The following is a 21,998-nucleotide window of genomic DNA, read 5'->3' as shown; positions in this document are numbered from 1 at the left end:
GGGTGTTGGAGGGGGACAGGGCTCTGTTGGTGGAAAATCTCCCCCCAGTAGCAGCATTGCCTCCTCAAATGACTGCAAAACCCCAAATTTTGACTGCTGGTTGACATCCAGCAGTTTCTACAGTCCTTGCTGGTCCTGAGCGTTAAATGCCAGCTGAGGCATTTCTTCCTGCAGTTAATGATTGCCTGGGCTTGATTCTACCAGGAATGGTGCCGCGTTAATGATTAAAAGCCATTAAAAGCTAGCTTGTTCCACATGTGTGAAGCCTCTCTGGGTCCTTCACCTGGTTCCAGCAGCATGTGTTAGTGTTGTCCCAAAACGGGGTTCTTCACCAGTGTGCAAAGAGCCAGTCAACACACAGAGCTGAGATATTTATTTCATGTCTGTGCAAAGATGGGTGTTAGTAGTAATTTCACAAAGCTAGCACACTGATTGTCCCAATCACGGTTTTTTATGCCTATTTCCTTATTATCAGTTAATTATTACAATTCGTGAATAGAAGTTAGTTCCTATATTTATAATTAACATTTTAACATTAAATGTTATGTATGGTAACATTTTAATCTACTATGCATGTGCTATAAGGGGTGGTCTTAAGTGAGGAGTAATTTTTTTATGAGGAGGGGACTTCCTCTTCAGGAGGTGTGGTTTTCACATAATGAGCTGAGTTCATCTTAGGGATGCAGTCTAGCTAGCTTGGGTATCTTTATATCATATAGCCAAGTGTGGATTCCTGGTGTCTAGTCCTAAGTCTGTCTGTCTTTTGTTGTTTGTTTGTTTGTTTTGTGCAAGATCTTACTGTCCTTTCTTGGTGACTCACCCTGTGATCTTATTTTATTTGTTAGTCTTTCATCACCAGTATCTCCAGAGGGGAAAAATATTCAGGAATAAAACTCAGTGACCCCAAGTTGCTTTCTCTATTGATGGGCTGCTTTCCTGTCCCCTTTCGCTGCTCCCTCTGTACCCTGAGAACATCACACATAAGGGACCTTAAATAAAGTTTCAAGTCTTGCATAAATGTGGACTTAAGAATTATTCAACTCAATGTTAAGCTTTCTAGAAGCTCTGCCTGCATCTCCATTGTGTCCAGCACAGCTTGTGCATTATCTATCCATTATGGTAATGTTAGTAATAAATAAATGGATGATTTAAGGTTGGTTTATATCTCCTCATCTCTGAGTGCTCTATAGATGCAAGTGGCAAAGCATCTGTGTGCATTTGTGCAGCCAGAAGAGTGCTTGTTCCTTATTGTCTATATTTTACAGAAAATAAAGCATGGTATAAATTTTATTCAGTTGAAGGAAAAAAACAATTAAATTTAAAGATCTCTGTCCATCTGGTAAAGGGTGTTCAGCTTGCTAGGGAAAATGCTATGCAAGGAGTGTGGAGAGGGTCTTGACACTGCTTTTGCAGGTGTGCAAATGATTTTGTTTTTTCAAGGAGAAAAAAAAATATCATTTCTGAGGCACATGAGAGTTCCCCAGAGCGCAAGGTCTGAGTAACAGTGAAAATCAGCGCTGTATAAGGAAATCTCTCCTTTCTGGAGTGCATCAGACAGAAAATTCTCCATAAACATTGTCATATAGAAGTAATCAGAGAGTTTTATCACTTTTCCCATCCATGCTGCACAAACCTGATTTTTAGAAAAGAGTTATATGGCATAATTTGCCATTTGTGGAATATAGGTGGTTATTTACCTGGCTGATGGTGGTTATTTACCTGGCCTGGGAAATGATGCTGGGAATAAGTCTGCAATGTGCTTGCAGCATTCTGGCCTGATTTATTGTACCAGAGGTTTCAGGTTTGCCTGTGATTCAGTGGGGATGAGAGTCACCCTGAAACTACTCGTAAAACCTAGGATAAAGCCAAATTTTGTCATGAATTGTTCTCTTAAATGTCACTCTTAATTAAGTGCATCTCCCGAAATGTCTCCTGCTCAGCCTTTCACTGGGTATTGGGGTTTCTCACTGCAGGATTGCATTGGGCTCTTCCAGCACTCCGGGAAGGACAGGAAGCCCTGATTGCAACACATTTGCTGTAAATTAATTTCCACAGACCTACTCAGACACCGATTTTTGGAGCACGTTTTGCAGCAAACCTGCTCGAGCAGAGGTTTGCCGTCGATCTCGGAGAGAAAGCCACGCAGCAAAGGCAGGAAGGGGTTAACGCCCGCTGCTCGTGCTCCTGCCTTCCCTCTTTCACGCTGGGTTCCTGCCAGGCGGAAGCAGTTCAAGTCGGAGGCTGGCTGCCCCCGGAGCGGTGCGGTGCGGTGCGGTGCGGTGCGGTGCGGGTCGGCGCTCCCCGGGCGGCGGCGGAGGGCAGCCGGGGCCGGGAGGGGCTGGCAGGCAGCGGGCAACCCCCCCCCGGCCGGAGCTGCAGGGATGGCACAAGCTTCCGAGTGCCGAAACTCCCTCCTCTATTACTACAGCGTCAAATTTGCTCTGTCCACCTATGCTACCGTCTTTTCGGTAGGTGCTCGGGTTTGCTTTGCTGTCCTTCCTGGCATCGGCCCCACGGTGCCACCCCCGTGGGTTCGATTTAACTTTCCAGCGTCAAAATTGCCTCTCTCAAGGCATCAAACCCCTGTGGTAAAATCTGGTGCCATGCGTGTTGTAAAGGCCCTTGTGCTTTGAACTAGCAGGGTCTAAAAAGGACAATACTGGGTGAAACTGCAGGTTTTGATGGATTTAAGACCATCGTCCTCAGACTGTCCATCCCCAGAGCTGCTCCTGCAAATCCCCTATAGCAGCAAGCTGAGTTTCAAGACACATGGATCACAAACATGGAAATTTAATGGAAATTTAACATTTTTATGGTGCAAGAAGTTATTGGACAGCAGCATTGCCCATTTCAGCTGTTACCTTTATGTGGTTTGATAGGGATGAGGCTGAAGCTGAGCATAGAAGTAGCCAGCAATGGCCATTAGCATGGATGTGGCAGTTGTGGGTATTTGGCCAGGCTATTCATTTTTAGAGGAAAAAAAGAAGCTTGTTTTTAAGCAATTTGGACTCAGATATGATCAGGGTGAAGCCTCCCTGGCACCTGGGAGGGTGCAAGCACATGTCAGGGCCAGGGAAGCTGGCAGGAAATTCCTCTTCCATTAGGGACAGTGCATCCACAGTTAACAGATTGGATGTGAACTTAGCACCTTCCCTGGGTTAATCTTGCATAATGCAGTCCATAATATTTACAGATATTTCCTCCTGACGTCTAATTAATCATATTTGCCCCATGCACTGCTGCAGGCTGGGTGTGTATAGTGGTATGCATATCTAATTGGTGCAATTGATTGCACAAATATCTGTGGTGTTCCCAGGCAGGCTGAACAGAAAACAGGGTTGCAAGCAAAGTTTGAAAATGTTTTTTTCCCCATTTTATTTCTTTTGTTTTATTTTATTTCATTTCATTTTATTTTATTTCGTTTTATTATTATCAGTGAGCTTCTTGGAGAGCAACACTCATCCTTGCTAGCTGGGGATGGTGAAGTGTGTCATCTCACCACACCAAAACAAACTTGTGTCTGCCTCAGAGCATGAATGAGAACAAGAAAAAAAAAAAGGCTTTTCTTTTGCAGAATATCTCCTCAGATTCCTGTGGCATTTGGGGCAGGAAGGCTCCTGATGGGAAAAGAGATGTCAAGTATCTATTGAGGGCATCCAGAACCCCTGTGGGACTCCTGCTGCACCCAGTGAGAGCCAGAAACCTGGAATTTATAAAGCTTTTGTGCCTCTGGCTTGAGTGAAGCTGCCTGGAGTTTTTTTAAGGGATAGTGCAATATTTTTGCTTGCAAAATTAATCTCTGGGAAAACCTGTTACCTTGGTTTTGTTTTCTCTAAAACTCTGAGTTTTGCTCAGTTTGTGGTTTCCTAAAAATGCCTTTAAGCAGCATGGGGATGAGGGAAGAGGTGCAATTTTTTTTTTCTTCCAGTCCGTTTGAACCTAGGTCTTGGCTGCACTTTGCAAATGCAGATTAATGAGGGGATGCATGAGCACAGTCATGATGCCAGACGCTGATGGATTGCTGAGCGCATTGTGGGACAGGGGCATTTTGCAGAGCTCAGGATGGAGGAGCACACTGCTGTGTGCTCATCCATGAGCAAGCAGAAACTCCATAATTCCCCGGAGACTGGCAAAAAAGGCTATTTTGTTTGGCTCTGACCCAGCCTGGCTTCAACCTAGGGGGATTTATTTGCTCATTATTGGTCCTGTGGTGGTCCTTGTACATGTATGTTGAACACTGAGTCCATATGGATTGCATGGCTCTGGCATCCTTTTCACTCCCCTGACCTACTTCTGGCCTCATTTGCACATGTCATCTTTGCATTAATTCATTTGCTCTCCTGGACTGTTCAGTCTCACTAACCAGATGTGACTGGAGCCAGGCTTCACTGCGGCCGTATGCACTTGATAATAATTATTGTACAGAAACTTCTTGCTTGCACTGAGTGAAGGCCTTGAAAATGTAACCCCCATGGGGGAAAAAACAAACAAACAAACAAAAAAAACAGTGGAAAAGATGTGGTTCACTGGGAAGGATTGAAGAGGTTTGGGGTGAGATGCATCACAGCTTCCTAGAATTGGGTGTCCCAGCCTGCAGCAAATTGGTTGAATAGAGAGAATAACACCACTGGATCCTTTCCAGCACTTTCCTGTAATGAAAGCAAATATTTATAGGTGGGAAAAACAGTAAAGAAGTGTGGGATAACTCTGAGAGTGGTTCTAAACCACACATGGAGCAAATTGCCTAGAGGTTTGAGCATCACAGGTTGGACCAGCAGCTTATTGCTGCTTACCACAAATCACAGCTGGCGTCACTGTAGCCCATTACATTTTCTCTCTTGAAGGTCTCATCATCTCCCAAACTCCTGGAGATCTGGTCTGTGCCCCAAGAAAAGGAGAAAAAACAACAACAACAAAAAATCTGCTATCCTGCAGATAGCTATGACTTTTATTTTTTGTGCAGTGCCTCTGCTGTGCATTGGATGTTCATGTTTACAGGGCAAGAAACAGAAGGTGTGTGACAGCCAGCATGTCACAGCTCTCCTTGATGGTTTTATCCAGGCAAATTTAATACAATTTATCATCCTTTTTGCTTGTCAGAGCAGCTCAGTTTGTGACCTCACTTAGCAAAGGAAAATTGCTTGGTGCCACAGGCTTGTTTTCAAACTCATTTGTCCCCTAAACTGAGATTGCTGGAATAATCCAACAGCACAGGAAAGTTTGCATTTAACATTTCCATTTTAGTAAAATATTCTGTTTCATGAGTAACTTTCCCACGTTTTGCAAGGAAAATGTTGTCAAGGTTTCAGCTGAGCATAAATTGATTTTTGTTTAATAAATGCTTTTTTCATATTATTACTTTTTCCGTACATTTAAAAACTGCTATTTTAATTGGCCATCATAAAAGCATATTTTTTACAATCCCACGTACTATCAGCAGTTAGGCATTATATGATGTAGTTAACCACAGTATTATTAATCCCATGATTCTATCCTTTAATGATTAAAAGTACTCAGTACTTTCTTTATCATGTTTTCTCACCTTTACATTATGGCAAAACATTTTGACTGTTCAAAGAGGAAAAGTGCCATGTCTGCTAATTTGAAGGCTGACAGGTCTTCAAAAACTGGAAAATTTGATTTTATTGTGAGCCAGGTATATGAAGAACAAGATTTGGAGTTTTACGTCAAGTTTTGCACCTCTGGTCAGCTGGATGGAGAGCGAAGTGATGCCCTGTTCCCTCTTCTCCTCTATGGACCAGTGCTCTGACTCACATAATCTGTCCGCCTGGGTCTGCGTGGGCTTGAAGCCACCATTGTCATGACTTTTCGTGTTCCCGAATAAGGAGAAATTACTGCCTGGCATTAGCATTGACTCATCAAATTAATGCTGCCTGCCCTGGAATGAGCCATGTCTGCTGCTTGGCCCTTGGCAGGCTTTGAGGTTGCGCTGCTTTGGCCATGTTTACGACCCCTGGGATTTGCGGGACCTGTTTGCTCTGCCTGTGGCTGAGAGTGGCTCCCATTACTCAGGTCTTTCGACTCTTGGAAAAGGAGAATGTGGCACCTCTCAGGTAGTAATGGGATTTTTAGGAGAGGGTAGGACCATGTGTGTCTCTGGTTAGCGTTGGTTAGCTGCCTCTTTGCAAAAGCCAAGTCATAGAAGGATGTGGAAGCAACACCAAGAATCAGAGAATCCATGGCTCAGAGACAGCTTTGCAAAATCCCTGTACCACCTGTGGGTTAGCTGCAAGGTCATGCCTCCCATTTGGCACTCCTGAGCACTGCCAGCATCATCAGAGCTGTGTTTTACCTTGTCTGTGCATTAATGTCCTTTCGTTCCATTTCTTGGCGTTAGTGACCTCCAAGGGCTCTAAATGACCCCTCAATCAGTGAGATTTTCACCAAACTCCCCTTAGCTTTGCTCCCTCTCAGGACCCCACAGCCCTCAGCTCATTTCTTTGCTATTAGTTGGAACACTGTCTTTCCCTGCAGTGATGGTTTGATCGTATGGTTAGTATACAGAAATGGGATAATCATCCTATCATTACAGAGCAAGTGCAGATTTGCTTTTTCTCTTGGATGCATTGCAGAGCACTTGTAATTACCAGCTGCTGACTATCCTGGTGTTTGCGCTGCATTAAGGTGATCATTGGGCAGTTGATAATATAACTACGGAGGATTTACCGGCAGGCTTCATTATGTGTCTTATCACGCCACAGAGTGTGGGTTGTAGTCAGTGGTAGTGACACTAGAAATCAAAAACATCTGCTTTGACTGAATTTGTATGGCAATAACATCCCCTCTCCCATTCCACCCACCCCTCCAGACAAGCCCAGTGAGATTTCCTTTGCAATCTCCCTTTGGTGGGAGACATACCGATTCATCCATTCCCTTCTGTGGGGTATGTGTTGCTCTGTGAGGTCCTTTCTTGTGCTTGAAGGTGCTTTGAGTGGCAGCAATTCACTTTTTTTAATTTGAGGGTGCTTTTTAGCAGGCAGGATGTGGAGATGGGCTGTGGTCCAGCCTACAGTGATAACCCTAAGCCAAGCAGTCTGCGAAGTGCTGAGTGACTTCTTAAAGTAGGAGTTGAGCAGAGAAAGCTAAAAAAATCAAGCAGATCAAGACAGTATTTGCCAACTTTGCTTCTTCCAATTTGCTTGTTAGTCCTGGGGAAGGGAAGAGGTGTGCACAGCACTGTCCGGGCGCTCAGAGCAGGGTCTGGGGCTGCAGTGATGCTGGGAGGAAGGACCAGCACAGCCTCCTGCATGCCACATGCTCTAAATGTTTTGAGAATCATTTCAGCCCAGGAAAAGCTATTTTTAAGCACTGCATCCTGAAAACCCTCCTTGGTTTTGCTTGGTAGCAGTTAAAGACCAGCCTGTGCAAGATGTTTCATCAGCCTGAGTCTCCAGCCCTCAGGCTCACTTCCAGCTTTCCTTCATGCACTTTCCAAAATCTCTTCCTTCATTCACATCACATATCATTAATTAAAATGGAGAAAGTGTTTCTGATTGGCACGCAGGAGGGACATTGGGGATTATTAGCAGGCAATGCATGATGTGTGTTAATATCTACCCCCTACCTTCAAATCCAAGTGTATTTGCTGGGTCGCAGTGTAAGAGAGAAACATTAAATCAAGCCTAATCCCAACACACTGAGTTGATGCTTAAAATAGAGGATAAAGGTAAAAGTGTGATTAAAAGTCAGTTGTCAGAAATAGGCCTGTGTGTTTAGTTTAAAATCACTAACAGTTTGTAAAATATCACAGGTCTAAGCTTTATTTTTTGAGAGATTTCAGTTCCTCTATAGAAGAGATGTAGCTTGGAAGTAGATAGTGGTGGATGGACATAAACTAGCTACAGTAACTCTCCACAAATAGTGTCCTACCAGAGTAGAAAAGAAAATAAATCATCTCCCCAAAAGAGCATAGATTGTGTGAGAAAATTAAGGATTGAATTGTCAGTGCAAATTAGCAGGAAAGCTTTGAGCAAACTCATTAGGAGCAATGTAGCCCCTTAGAAAGGTGAAAGCAATGGAAAAGGAACAAGAAAAGGAGTTTTTCTCCTCTTTGGCAGTACAGCATTTTGAACATGGGCACCTACAGCCAGCATCTTTCCTGAAGGAGTTTTCCACTGATATTTGGTGTGGAGAGAGCTGCAAAAAGCAGCATGAAAATCACTCAGGATGCTCCTCACTTTCCTCACTGAACTTTCTAGATGTCGACTCAGTACCAGCCATTTGACAAATGGCGCCCAACAGCACCAAGCACTTGGAGTCACCTTGCTGGCTTTGATCTGCAGGAGCTGAAGGGATGAAAACAGGCCTTTTTGGAGACCTGTTTTATCCCAGCACCACTGGGCTCTTTTTTCACTTATGGCTGTTCCACTGAAGGGGGGGAGGAGGGAGGAAGTTTGTACAGTCCATTGCTACTCTTTATGATGTCTGAGATCTAGTGGCTCTCTATGAGTTTCAGAGCAATTTGGTGCTCAAGCCAGGTGCTGTAGTGGAATGAGTAGTTTTGGGGATCATGACGTGTAAGGGTGGAAGCTGGGGAGGACAGTCTGGATGGGCAGTGTTAATGTCTGCCACCCTCTCGACAGCATGGGGTCTATGAAACCTAGGGCAAGAGCCAGCCCAAGCACCCAAACATATACAAGCAGGAAGGGGAGGGGAAAAGCCTAGTAAAATGAAGGTCAAAGTTCTTCAGCTAGGTGTATAATGCTGCAATTATACATCCATTTTGGAGGCAGGAGAAGAACAGCCTCTCCTCGAGTGCTCTTGAAGAGCAAAGGAGATGCGCTGTGTGCTGACAGCACCATTTGGGATTGGGTTTTAAATGCACTGGAGCTGGGAGTATTTTGCTTGGCTCGCATAGAATCATAGAATGTCCTGAGCTGACAAATACCTACAAGTATCATCAACTCCAAGTCCTGGCTCCACACAGGAGCACACAAAATTCAACTGTATTTGTACGACCATTGTCCAAACACTTCTTGAACTCCAGCAGGAGTGACCACTTACCTGTTTCAGTGCCCGACCACCCTCCCGGTGAAGAACCTTTTCCTAATATCCAGCCTGAACCTCCCCTGCCACAGCTCCATGCCATTCCCTTGGGTCCCATCGCTGTCACCAGAGAGCAGGGAGCAGCGCCTGCCCCCCGCCTCGCTCCCCTTGAGAGGAAGCTGCAGGCCACCATGAGGCCTCCCCTCTGTCTCCTCTTCTCTGGGCTGAACAAATCAAGTGACCTCAGCCACTCCTCCTACATCTTCTCCGCTAGACTTTTCACCATTTTTTTGCATGGTGCTTGACGTGAGGCTTCACCAGCGCAGAGCAGAGTGGGACAGCCACTTCCTTGAGCAGCTGGCAGTGCTGTGCCTAAAGCAGCCCAGGGTATGGTCAGTGCATTTGGCTGCCAGGGCACACTGCTGGCTTGTGTTCAACTTGCCATCAACCAGAACCCCCAGATCCCTCTCTGGGGGGCTGCTCTCCAGCCTCCCGTCCCCCAGTCTGTATGCATAGCCAGGGTTGCCCCGTCCCAGGTGCAGAATCCAGCACTTGCTCTTGTTAAACTTCCTGTGGTTGGTGATTGCCCAGCCCTCCAATTTGTCAAGATCTCTCTGCAAGGCCTCTCTGCCCTCAAGGGAGTCAGCAGCTTCTCCTAATTTAGTATCAGCTGCAAGCTTACTTAGCATGCATTCCAGTCCTGCATCCAGATCATGTATAAAACACTGAAGAAAACTGGCCCCAAAATGGAGCCCTGGGGAACTCCATTAGTCCCCATTAGACACCAGCCCAATGTAACCCAGTTTACCCTTTGAGCCCAGCCTGTCAGCCAGTTGTTCACCCTTTGTAGCATGTATTTTTCTAGCTGTATGCTGGACGTTTTGTCCAGAAGGATACTGTGAGAAACAGCATCAAGAGCTTTGCTGACTTCCAAAAATTTCACATTTACAGGTTTCCCTTGGTCAGCTACGTGGGTAACGTTGTTGTAAAAGGAAATTTGGTTAGTTAAACAGGAGTTTCCTTGTAAGCCCATGTTGGCTGTGACAAATGACTGTGTTGTCTTTCAGGTGGTTTTCAGTAGCTTCCAGAATACTCTTCTCCATAATTTTGCCAGGCACTGATATGAGCTGACAGGCCTGTAATTACCAGGGCCTTCTTTCTTAGCCTTCTTGGAAACTGGGACAACATTTGCAAGCTTCCAGTCAACTGGGATCACTCCAGATTCCCAAGGCCATTGAAAAATAACTGAGAGGGATCTCAGCCAGCTCTTCTTGATGAATCCCATCAGACTAATGTGCATCTAGCTGGAGCAGCAAATCCTGCACAAGTTGTCCCTGGGGCCTCTTCCACCTTGACCTTTCCCTCAAAGCCTCTGCTTTTTCCCATTTGCACCTGATGCCCATCTCATACTTCCCTTCCAGATCCTTGGCCTCATGATCCTTTGCATTGGGATTTATGCTGAAGTGGAGAGGCAGAAGCACAAAACCTTAGAAGGAATCTTCCTCGCTCCAGCCATTGTCCTGCTTCTGCTGGGCTTCACCATGTTCTGTGTCTCCTTCGTCGGCATGGTGGGGAGCCTCAGGGACAACCGGACACTGCTAAAGACGGTAAGGCTGGTGCCACCGCCGGGCTTTCTGGATGATTTCGTGGAGGAAAATTAATGTATCCTAATGAGTCACCACCATCACTTACTGGAAGTGTGTGCCCCTTACTGGCTTTAGGTGCTGCTTGATGTTTTTAGCTCAGCTGTGGAGCCAGTGGAGGAGTAACAGGGGGAGGATATATATAAATTGCAGAGCCGGCACCCTGTTATCCTCAGATGAATGCTTCCCAGCATCTGCAGGAGGCATTGCTGCCTTCCACCTGGGGTGACAAGTGAATTATTTTAGGGCTTAGATCCTGTCTCTGGTGGAGGGAAGGCTCTGCTTAATTTTATTTTAGTTGCAATGATGCCAATAGAAAGTAACTTTGTTTCCTTTTCCATGGAACTATTAGTAGAGAGGAAAATGGCCTTTGAAGCCAAACTGAAAGAAATCCAGGACTCTGCTGCAAAACCGTTCACTCCTAACCTGTTTCCCAAGGGTTGTGTCAGAATTGCAGCATCCAACCACATGTTCTCCCCTATGCTCTTGGGGTGACACCTCTGCCTCCAGTGAGAAGCATGAGACTGAAGGGGTTTATAAACTGAATTATAGGGCATTGACGAAGCTCCTCCATCACGCTCGGCCAGGGCTGATATCCGGTGACAAGCTCAGTGCTAGCTCTGTTGGTTCTACAGCTGTGACTGACACTCCCTCAGTGACGAAGTTGCTTTCGGATCAATAATCTGTGCCAGTCCACAGAGCCTTCCTGCTGGCACATGCATGCCTTGCATGCTAATGGTTCACGTAACACCTTCCTCTCCTACTAGTTTGAGTTGATTGGTTTATTAAAATCAAACACAGGGTAGTTAGCTAGCTCTCACTTCCACTGGCTTGAAATATTCCTTTAAAAATTGCTCAGCATTTCACACGCAGAGAATCACACAGAATCATCTAGGTTGGAAGAGACCTCCAAGATCACCTAGTCCAACCTCTGACCTAGCACTAACAAGTCCTCCACTAAACCATATCACTAAGCCATACATCTAAACATCTTTTAAAGACCTCCAGGGATGGTGGCTCAACCACCTCCCTGGGCAGCCCATTCCAATGCCTAACAACCCTTTCAGTAAAGAAGTTTTTCCTAATACCCAACCTAAACCTCCCCTGACGCAACTTTAGCCCATTCCCCCTCATCCTATCACCGGGCACGTGGGAGAATAGACCAACCCCCACCTCGCTACAGCTTCCTTTAAGGTACCTATAGAGAGCGATGAGGTCTCCCCTGAGCCTCCTCTTCTCCAGGCTGAACAATCCCAGCTCCCCCAGCCGCTCCTCATAAGACCTGTGCTCCAGACCCCTCACCAGCTTCGTTGCCCTTCTCTGGACTCACTTGGGCACCTCCATGTCCTTCTTGTAGTGAAGGGGCCAAAATTGAACACAGTACTCGAGGTGCGGCCTCACCAGAGCCGAGTACAGGGGGACAATCACTTCCCTAGCCCTGCTGGCCACACTGCTTCTTATACAGGCCAGGATGCTGTTGGCCTTCTTGGCCACCTGAGCACACTGCTGGCTCATATTCAGCTGACTATCAACCAATACTCCCAGGTCCTTCTCTGCCAGGCAGCTTTCTAACCACTCATCTCCCATCCTGTAGCGCTGCTTGGGGTGGTTGTGCCCCAGGTGCAGGACCCGGCACTTGGCCTTGTTGAACTTCATACAGTTGGCTTGCATTTTGAACTAACACAGATGAGAGCCCAGATCAGAAAGACAATATTATCTTTGCTCCTGCATTACTGGATGAAATTATTATTGCTTTCCAATACATTTTATTCCATGCCATCTGTGATAGGTGGTTTTTTGCATTGCATTTAAGGTGACTAGGATCAAAACTGTGCTCTGTTGAGGTGTGATACCACCTGGTCCATTCAAGAGCTCAGAATAAGCTATCTCCTGACTGAGTGTTTGGAGAAGTCTCTAAATGAGAGGTCAGAGAAGTCCTGTCCAGGTGACACTTGTGGTATTTAAATAACCCTGATAGCTCGGTAAACAAGCAAACAAACAATTTCTCTATCAACTGACTTTTTTCTTTCTCTCTGGGTTCTGAGCTATCCCAGTGGGCATTTGCCTGGACTAAATTATATCTCTAGTATATTACCACCTTTTTGCTGTCCATAAAAGCAACTTGAAGAGCTCCATGTTTCTTCATGACATAAGCCCAGATGATATTTTTCTGCCAAAACTGAAGTTATGTCACCTGTGGAGAACTTTATATCTTTTTCCTCTGTCTGCCTGTAAAGCTATACAGTATTGTGTTCATTCTATCTAGGATTATTTCCAAAGAAGGATAATCACATCAAATTTTTCATAATATTTTCCTTTCTGTGCTAATACTTAGGATTCGTGGCTAATACTCTTTTTCTTTGGCTGGCTTTGGAAGTGGAAAATTGACACATCAGAGGGTAAGAAATCTCATCCTCATGGCAACCCAGGGCAACAGAAACGCAAGCTGATTAACTGCATTTCACAGGTTGTCAGTCAAATCAATTCTGTGATGGGCATAGCTGAGAAAAAGAAATAATCCTGCCTATTTGGATTGTTGGTTTTTTTCTTTTCTCCCTGTAGATATAACCAGCTTCACGCCCGCCATGTGGAATAAATAAAACAATACACGTGCAAGTCATCAAGCACAAAAACCCTTGCATCCCTTTTGGGTAGGTTACAAGAAAGGGGATGCTGGTCTCTTGTGTCAAAATACGTTGTGTTTTTATTTTTCAGAGGTACTCCGGGCTTCGTGGTCACTCACATTTGGCTGCAGATTGCCACAAATTCATTATCTATTTTCTAGCAGCAGATAAGGGAAGTGATATTTCTAATAATGGATCCAGCCTAATTTGCAGTCTTTGACAGTTTCCCCCATGGATATATTCATTTTTATGGGCATCAGCACAAAGAGGAGAACATGACAGCAGTCTTTCCGAGGTGAAGTGCACTTTATTCCAGTAGCCCAAAACAAGTCCCCAGGGAGACTGGGCTGCAATGGAAAGACCATTGCTGCCAGCGTGGTTTTATGGCACTGGATTACTTGATGCCTTTATGTGCTTTTACCTGCTCATAGTTACATTGGCTTGAACATCCGTACATGCCATTTTCCATGAAACCACACTAATAATGATGAGTAAAAAACTTCCCTGAACTTCAAATCAATAATAAAAATTGAATCGTCTCTTCATCTAAAAATACGTCTTGCTAACTTGGAAAGCAGACAGTAAATTCCTCCTATTTAGGAAAACAATATTTCAGTGCCCTACAAAAATCCATCAACTAGCACTTGACATTAATAACCAACTTTTACAAAGTATTGTAAGTGTAGGTGTGGGCGTGTGCATACTTGTTACATCCTCATTCATCCCAGTCATTTACTGCTATTAAAAGGATTATCGTTTTTCACAGCTTCATGGACAAAACTCTACCAATGTTTCTCTTGGGCAAAACAGTTATGAAAGCCACCAAACTTCTAACTCTGATTCTTGATGTATTATTCTAATATCCCCCCTGCAAGATTACTACAGCTGAAATTAGATTTTGGTATTAATCTTTTCTTATCTTATTCTCTCAAGACATTACCTGTAATTGCCATAAACATGCACACACCTCTTACCCGTGTGTAAGCCAGATTATCACTTCTTTAATTACTTCTCTAATATCCAGAGCACAGACTATTCAATAAAGCCTCCATCTGCTTGCAGTTCTCAGCTCAAGTATATTAGAAAAATTACAGGCAAGACCTAGGGATTTTAGCTGCTGATAGAAGTAATTGGTGTTACGAAGACCTGTACTTAATAGGTGGGCTAGGAGCTTCTGCTTGGGAATCAAGTTTTAAGTTGCTGTTTGCTCACCATTAAAATTTACAAGGCTTGAATAACTGTAAATTGTCTGATGAAGACAGCTTGCCACTGTTTTCAGGAAGTTCAGGGTGATTTAGCAAATGGATTGTAAAATAAGTATTTCTCTTACTCAATTAGATGGCTGAGGTGTGTGGGGGTGGGGGAGCTGGGTTGGTTTGGTTTAAGATCTGGAAACACTATGGAACAGGCAGCTCCATGCAGTTTTTGCACTTGATTACATCCAAATTGACTCTTCTTCATAGTGTTTTTAGAGTTCTTTTTGACAAAAAAGTGTATCATACTCAGCAGTTCTTGCCTGGGTGCTTGGTTCCCACGTATTCATCCCATGTATGTTTCGCCTTCCAAAAAGTTACTAAACCCCTGAATTTGCAGAGGCAGTTTCTGTAGAGTTGCATTTGTTTTATGTAGAACAGGAAAGAGATGAGAGTCCAGGTCGGACAAGAAAACCAGCTTTGCTTTTTTTGTGTGTGTCCATTTGGTGAGCTTCTTGGGTTCCTCCCTTTCTGCCTTGGATTGGCCCAAATTCATCACATGGGGCAGAATTTGACCTTTGGTCTGTGAAAGCGAGAGATAGACCACTACACCAACTCTTTTGGCCTTTTGGAAGTTGTATATATGTATATATACGTACATATATATATATATATATATATATTTGGCTGTACTGCTGTTTCCAAAAGACAGTAATGCCAAGATGTGAAAAGTGAACTCTGGCAACCACCAGAAGCTTTGCCGTTCTTTTTATTTGCAATTCTTATGTTTTTTCTCTCAAGGTCAGGCCGTGACATGACTTCCCAAGCAGAGCTTGAAGTGTGCCTTTTCTACAGCTTCTGATTGCACATGTAAATAGAGAGACTAAATGCTAGAAAATGTCATATTTGTCAGGTTTGGAGAGGGGAGCGAATACGGCTGTGGGGAAACGGGTGGCAATCACAGAGCTATTGTGTGAATGGAGAAGTGTCCTTCTCCCAGCAAGACAAATTTCACCTTGAGGACAGTCAGATACTACAGTGATTTGAAGCTTTGCAGCCCTTGCCATTTCTGAATGAAAGCAATCAGAAGAACACGTGTGGAGGAGCACTTTGAGGTCTGAGCTGGTCCAAGCAGCTGGTTTTGTTCCCAATTGCATGGATAAAGGGGCAAAAATTACACAGAAAACCTATGTTACAGCAGAGCTGTGCAGAGCGTCCCTCTGCCCCATCACTAGCCCTAATTATTACCCAAGAGCAACAACTTAAAATCAGTTTTAAGCCAGGGGATTTAAAAAATACCAGTAAGCAGCACCTTTCACTTAGTTTTCTTCCATGTCTGGAAACATTGTGTGAAACTATTTACAGAACTAGTGTTTCCAGGTGCATTGCTTGCACTTAACCCACTCAGATACTTGATTCGGACTAATTCCTCTTTTTTTCAAGGTTCTGGAAAACGTCTTGGTTGAAAGCAGAGCATTTGCAAGGGGTATCCAGTTCACCCATTTACCATGGAATGCTCAACTCCAGGCCAGCAAAAAGAAACACTCCCTTGAATATCAGCAGTAAGGAGACAAACTCCTGAGGCACAGGGTTTGGAACAGGCATCATCCCTGTGCCACGCTAGCAATGGCTTAAAATGAAAGTCTCATCATGACAACCCACGTGTAGCAACATCCATGGCTTGAGGAGTTTGGTGAGAATTTGGGCTATTCTGGGTTTGCAAAGTTTGCAGCTGACGGCTGGAGGTAGTTTTTTTCTGCCCCTGCAAAATGAATGAAGGAGAAATAGGCAATTGAGGAGGCAGCATCCCAATCTGCAGAAACAAAATGGGGTATTTATGGGCAATATGGAAATTCCCTTACAGAAAAAAAAATAAAGCAACTTCCAAATGCAGTGGGGTTAGAGCAGCATCTCCTTTAGGCTGTTTTTCAGCTATTTCTGCCGTTTTGGGGAATGAACAAGGCGAAAGAGTTGCCTATTCTGCTCTAGACACAGCAAGAGACCCTACCACTTGTATTTTCCCATCGACTGCTGCTCCAAGCAGGGGAGATGTGGATTTAACAGAATCACAGAATGTTAGGGATTGGAGGGGACCTTGAAAGACCATCTAGTCCAATCCCCCTGCTGAAGCAGGAACACCTAGATCAGGTCACACAGGAACACATCCAGGCGGGTTTTGAATGTCTCCAGAGAAGACTCCACAACCCCCCTGGGCAGCCTGTTCCAGAGTTCTGTCACTCTTACTGTAAAAAAGTTTTGTCTCATATTTAAGTGGAACCTCCTATGTTCCAGCTTGCACCCATTGCCCCTTGTCCTATGACTGGATGTCACCCAGCAGAGCCTGGCTCCGTCCTCCTGACACTCACCCTTTACAGATTAATAAACATGAATAAGGTCACCCCTCAGTCTCCTCCAAGCTAAAGAGACCCAGCTCCCTCAGCCTTTCCTCGTAAGGGAGATGCTCCACCCCCTTAATCATCCTCGTGGCTCTGCGCTGGACTCTTTCAAGCAGTTCCCTGTCCTTCTTGAACTGAGGGGCTCACAACTGGATGCAATATTCTAGATATGGTCTCACCAGGGCAGAGTAGAGGGGGAGGAGAACTTCTCTTGACCTACTAATCACACTCTTCTGATACACCCCAGGATACCATCGGCCTTCTTGGGCACAAGGGCACAGTGCTGGCTCATGGTCATCCGGCTGTCCACCAGGACCCCCAGGTCCCTTTCCCCTATGCTGCTCTCCAGCAGGTCAGTCCCCAGCTTATACTGGTACCCTGAGTTGATCTTGCCCAGATGCAGGACTCTACTCTTGCCTCATTATATTTCATTAAATTTCTCCCCGCCCAACTCTGCAGCCTGTCTAGGTCTCACTGGGTGGCAGCACAGCCTTCTGGCATGTCAGCCACTCTTCCCAGTTTAGTGTCATCAGCAAACTTGCTGACAGTGCACTCCATTCCCTCATTCAAGTTGATGACTATATCGAACAGTACTGGTCCCAGTGCTGACCCTTCAGGGACTCCACTAGATACAGGCCTCCAACTCGAATCCATCCCATTGACCACAACCCTCTGGCTTCTTTCCTTCAGGCAGTTCACAGTCCACCTCACTACCCAATCGTCCAGACCCCACTTCCTCAGTTTAGCTGTGAGGATGCTGTGGGAGACAGTGTCAAAGGCTTTACTGAAATTAAGATAGACACATCCACTGCTTTACCATCATCTATCCACCTGGTTATGTCTTCGTAAAAGGCTATCAGGTTGATTAAGCATGACTTCCCCTTGGTAAAGCCATATTGACTGCCCCTAATGACCCTCTTATCCTTGATATGACTAGAGACAGAGCCAAGGACAAGTTGTTCCATCACCTTACCAGGGATGGAGGTGAGGCTGACCAGTCTATAGTTACCCGGGTCCTCCTTCTTGCCCTTTTTGAAGACTGGAGTGACATTTGCTTTCCTCCAGTCCTCAGGCACCTCTCCTGATGCCCACGACTTACCAAAGATGATGGAGAGTGGCCTAGCAATGACTTCCGCCAGCTCCCTCAGCATCTGCGGGTGCATCCCATCAGGACCCATGGATTTATGGATGTCCAAATTGCTTAATTGGTCCTTAACCCAGTCCTCATCAACAGAGGCAAACTCCTCCTTTATCCTGACTTCCTCTGGGGCCACAGGGATACGGGGCTCCTCAGGACAGCCTCCAGCATTATAGACAGAGACAAAGAAAGCATTCGGTAACTCTGCCTTCTCTTTATCTTCTGTCACCAGGACACCCACCTCATTCATCAGGGGGCCTACATTGCCTCTAGTGTTAGTTTTATCTGCAATGTATTTGAAGAAGCCCTTTCTGTTGTCCTTGAGCCCTCTTGCAATGTTTAATTCTGAGGAGGCCTTAGCTTTCCTAGTTGCCTCCCTATATCCACTGACAACAGCCTTATATTCCTCCAAAGTGGCCAGCCCATCCTTCCATGATCTGTAGACTCTCCTCTTCCACTTGAGTTTGCCCAGCAGTTCCCTGTTTAACCATGCGGGTCTCCTGGCTCCCTTTCTTGACTTCCTACCTGTTGGGATGCTCTGATCTTGAGCTTGGAAGAAGCAGTCCTTGAATGCTAACCAACTATCTTGGGCTCCTTTACCTTCAAGTACCCTGTCCCATGGGATTTCCCCTAACAATTGTTTGAAAAGGCCAAAGTTGGCCCTACTGGGTCCAACAGGGTTGCGATTCTGCTCGGTATTCTGTTCCTGCCACATGAGATCCTGAACCCCACTATCTCATGGTCGCTGCAACCAGTGCTGCCCTCAACCTTCACAGCTTCAACCAGTCCCTCCTTGTTAGTGAGGACAGGATCCAGGGCACTTCTTCATCTTGGAGAAGTGATTTCAGCTTTTGATTTCAAAAGATGAAGGTTTTGGAGGTCAGGTGTACACGACATTCTCCAAACCACATGTGTTATAATTCAGGACATTATAACTAATAAACAAATGTGGTCACTGGGGTGGCAGTTCTTGGTGGACCTGCAGTGCCCACCGAGTGAAGAGGAAAACTTGATAAACAAAGTCTCCTGGTTACAGCATTGCATCAGAAATGCAACCATATTACTGCATCTGAACTCATCCAGGGTTGTCTGGATGAGTTATTACCTTGCTGGTGCAAGGGAGGTCACCAGGCATTTTTCCATTCACTTTTCTTTGCTTTCAAGGTAGGTGAAGGTTAATTGGAGGATGGTTTATGCAAAGCATCACTGCAAGCCCCCAATTGCTCTTTGCAGCCTGAGGGTCTCTCTTTGCTTGCTTGGGTCTGAGGCTTGCTGCCCTGTGGGGCTCAGCTCCTTGCATCAGCAGCAAAGGGTTTCCTCTGGATGTCAATATCAGCAGGTGTCAGCAGTACTGGTTTAAATCCCCAAAAAGCAAATTTCTGGTAATTAGCACACAAATAGGATCCTCTCGAGAAAGCAATGTAAGAAACTCTTTCCCACAGAGGTTTGCTTAGGGATATGCGTATATTTCTTTTTCTTGTTAAGCCCGCTGATTATATAGTTCTCTGATTAGAAGCTCTCTAAACAAAACCACCACTTTCTTGGTTTTTCTGCTTTGCTACACAGAGCGGTCAATAAATGAGCAAGCCTGATATTTGTGCAGCAGCAAGTGTTCAGGATTGCTAGGGGAGCTGAGCACTTCATTAGCTCTGGAGCAAACGCTTGGAGTGAAAGGAGCAGAGCCTGGATCTGCTGTGACAGGGCTTTGGGCCAGGCAGGTAGCGATGCTCCTCACAGGTAGCCTTTTGCACTCTGTGTTTGCCTAAGGAGCTCCTCTATGAACTGGACTAAGCATCTGCAGCCCTCTCATGCGTGGGACAGATCTACAATTGCTCAAACGTCAAAATCCCAGAAAAATACAGTCAGAAAAAGCTCTCTGCATCTAATTTGTTCTCCTTTAAATCTATTTTTTTCATATATAGTAATTATTATTTAATTTGACTGAGACAAAGTAGGAGCCCCAGAGCAGCAAGAGGAGCTTTCTGCAAGCAGTAGTAGCTGATCTCCTCCATTAAGGGTTAGTCACCTCTTGGCTGGGGCTTTTTAATCACTGCAACATGCTTTAAATGGGGATTCATTTGGCTCAGGTTTGGCTCCAGGGGAGAAGAGGGAGCTGGAGCCCTGTAGGTGTTTGTCACATTATTTATTTGCACTTTCACATTGAATTTCTTGCTGTGACCCCATTCACTGTCTTTCTAGGAGCAGGTTGGGAAGGTTTTGCAAGCAACAAAAAACATACTTTATTCTTCCCAAGCTGAATATGCTAAGTATCACTGGCAAACTCCCAGCTGTTGCATTCCTTTATTTTGTGCTTGCTCTTTTTTTTTTCTTCCCCCCCCCCTTTTTTTTTTTTTTTTAAATCGCAGAACTACATTAGTCGTTACAGTAATAACAGCCATCCTTGCAGTGACTTAGTGGGGCTTCACACCTTCTGGAAAGCCCAGTAAATACTGATTTTATAAAGTCCTTCCAAAAATCCTTCAAGTGTGGATTATTTACAGACATGGACAACCAGGTGTTTGTGGTTCTGGTTTCTCAGAGGTGGAATTGCAGGGTCATTGCTCTCGGATGTTATCCACCTGCATTGCAGAACACCTCCTTTATCCAGAACATGTTAAAAACCTCTTTCACCAGATGGCAAAATCAATGTGGACCTTTCAATGGAAGTATTGTTTGGAGTTGGCATGGCTAGATGCCAACAAGCACCTTCAGAGTTACTATCCTTTTCAGTATGATTTTTTTATGTATTATTTTTTAAATAATAGTTATAGCCTATGCTGTGTTTTCACTGCCTAAAGAGAACTGTCAGTGGTGCCCTAGCATCCTTCAAAGTTGATGCTACCCATTGTGTGATGATGACATGCTGGTGAGCATTGGATGAAGTCCAGGAGTTTTCTTTTTGCAAAGTCTGAGATGGTATTAATAGCATCCAAGTGGTTTGATCTGTATTAGGAGTTTGCAGTGCATTGCCTTTCTAGAGGATTGAGCTGATTGTGCCATAGAAATATTTTTTTCTGACTGGGGGGGAAAGCAACAGGTACATACATCTTTGGAAAGAGGTGAAATTTGGTTGCTCGGCCCTCAAACTCTGAAATAAGTTAGATTTGCAGAGAGCCATCAGTCATGGAACTGCATGGACAGGGCTGTAGGAAGCACTATCCACCCCTATTCATAAAAAAACTCCTGTGTTTTTTTTAGGGGAGGATGAATGTGTTGTAGCTCAAACCTGGTGCACTGCAGCATCTGTCTTGGTCTCAAGATAGGAGCAGAGAGTAGCAGGGCTATAGCTAAGGAAGGGTTAACAGCAATCTCATAGCAGCTGAAAGTCTATAAAAGCCTAAATGAGGGAAAAATTGTTTTCTGTCATGTGAGGGGAGCAGAAAGGGGCATAACTGGTATTCAGGAGGGCAGAGCTGGCATCTATGGGACTGGGTGGAGGCAGAGCTGTTGTGTGGAGGAAGGGGCTCGTGGGTAGTCCCAGACAATTATTTACAGGACTACCAGCCATTTTGGGAATAAAAACAGGTTTCTTGTTTATTTAGATCATGAAGTGTAAGGGAAATGTGTATTTTGACTCAAAGCTTGGCAAGTACTTGTGTGAAACCCAAGTAGGTGTAGTTATGAGTCTCAGCCTGGGAGGATGGGCAGGAGGGGTGTGTTGCGTGCTGCAGAAATAAAACACCGTGCTTAATAAAGAAGGTGCTCTGCAAAGTCTCATCGTCTCCTCATCTGGGCTTTATTGTTTTCATTTAATCTGTATAGGGAAGACATTTCTGAGAGATCTTTTGAGATTTTTTATTTCTTCAAAGCATATTTGAAAGCTCTCTTCCAATGTAGGAATAAACAATTGTTTGAGTTTTCAGAGGAAGGGCTGCATGCAAGTACCTTTCAGGAAAAAAAAAATAAAGAGAGCCATTCTAGGTAGGAGAAAGCTTTAACACATCATTATGAAGTAATATCTCTTTAAAAGCTCTACATAAAATCGAATCTGTGATTAA

General features: G+C 44.8%; 1 protein-coding gene across 4 annotated transcripts in view; it reads left to right on the top strand.

Moving 5' to 3' along the window:
• The window catches only part of LOC308182935 (tetraspanin-15-like), an 81,134-nt gene that overhangs the window by 22,378 nt on the left and 36,758 nt on the right, over positions 1 to 21,998 (top strand). Inside the window, exons 1-2 of one of the 4 annotated variants that reach the window (XR_013942156.1) lie at positions 1,659 to 2,468; positions 10,428 to 10,613. Coding sequence is in view for 3 of the 4 variants with exons in the window: in XM_080568343.1 (XP_080424469.1) it covers positions 2,382 to 2,468; positions 10,428 to 10,613 (273 nt within the window). In the remaining variant the exon portion in view is untranslated. Of the gene's footprint in view, positions 1 to 1,658; positions 2,469 to 10,427; positions 10,614 to 21,998 lie in introns of those variants that run through there. The other 3 variants (XM_080568343.1, XM_080568344.1, XM_080568345.1) reach the window with 3 other exon arrangements.

Source organism: Anser brachyrhynchus (assembly GCF_964034855.1).
Source record: "Anser brachyrhynchus genome assembly, chromosome: 26".
In the NCBI taxonomy this organism is placed as follows: domain Eukaryota; kingdom Metazoa; phylum Chordata; class Aves; order Anseriformes; family Anatidae; genus Anser; species Anser brachyrhynchus.
The sequence above is the reverse complement of the archived record's forward strand: the minus strand, read 5'-3'. Positions and strand labels throughout refer to the sequence as shown.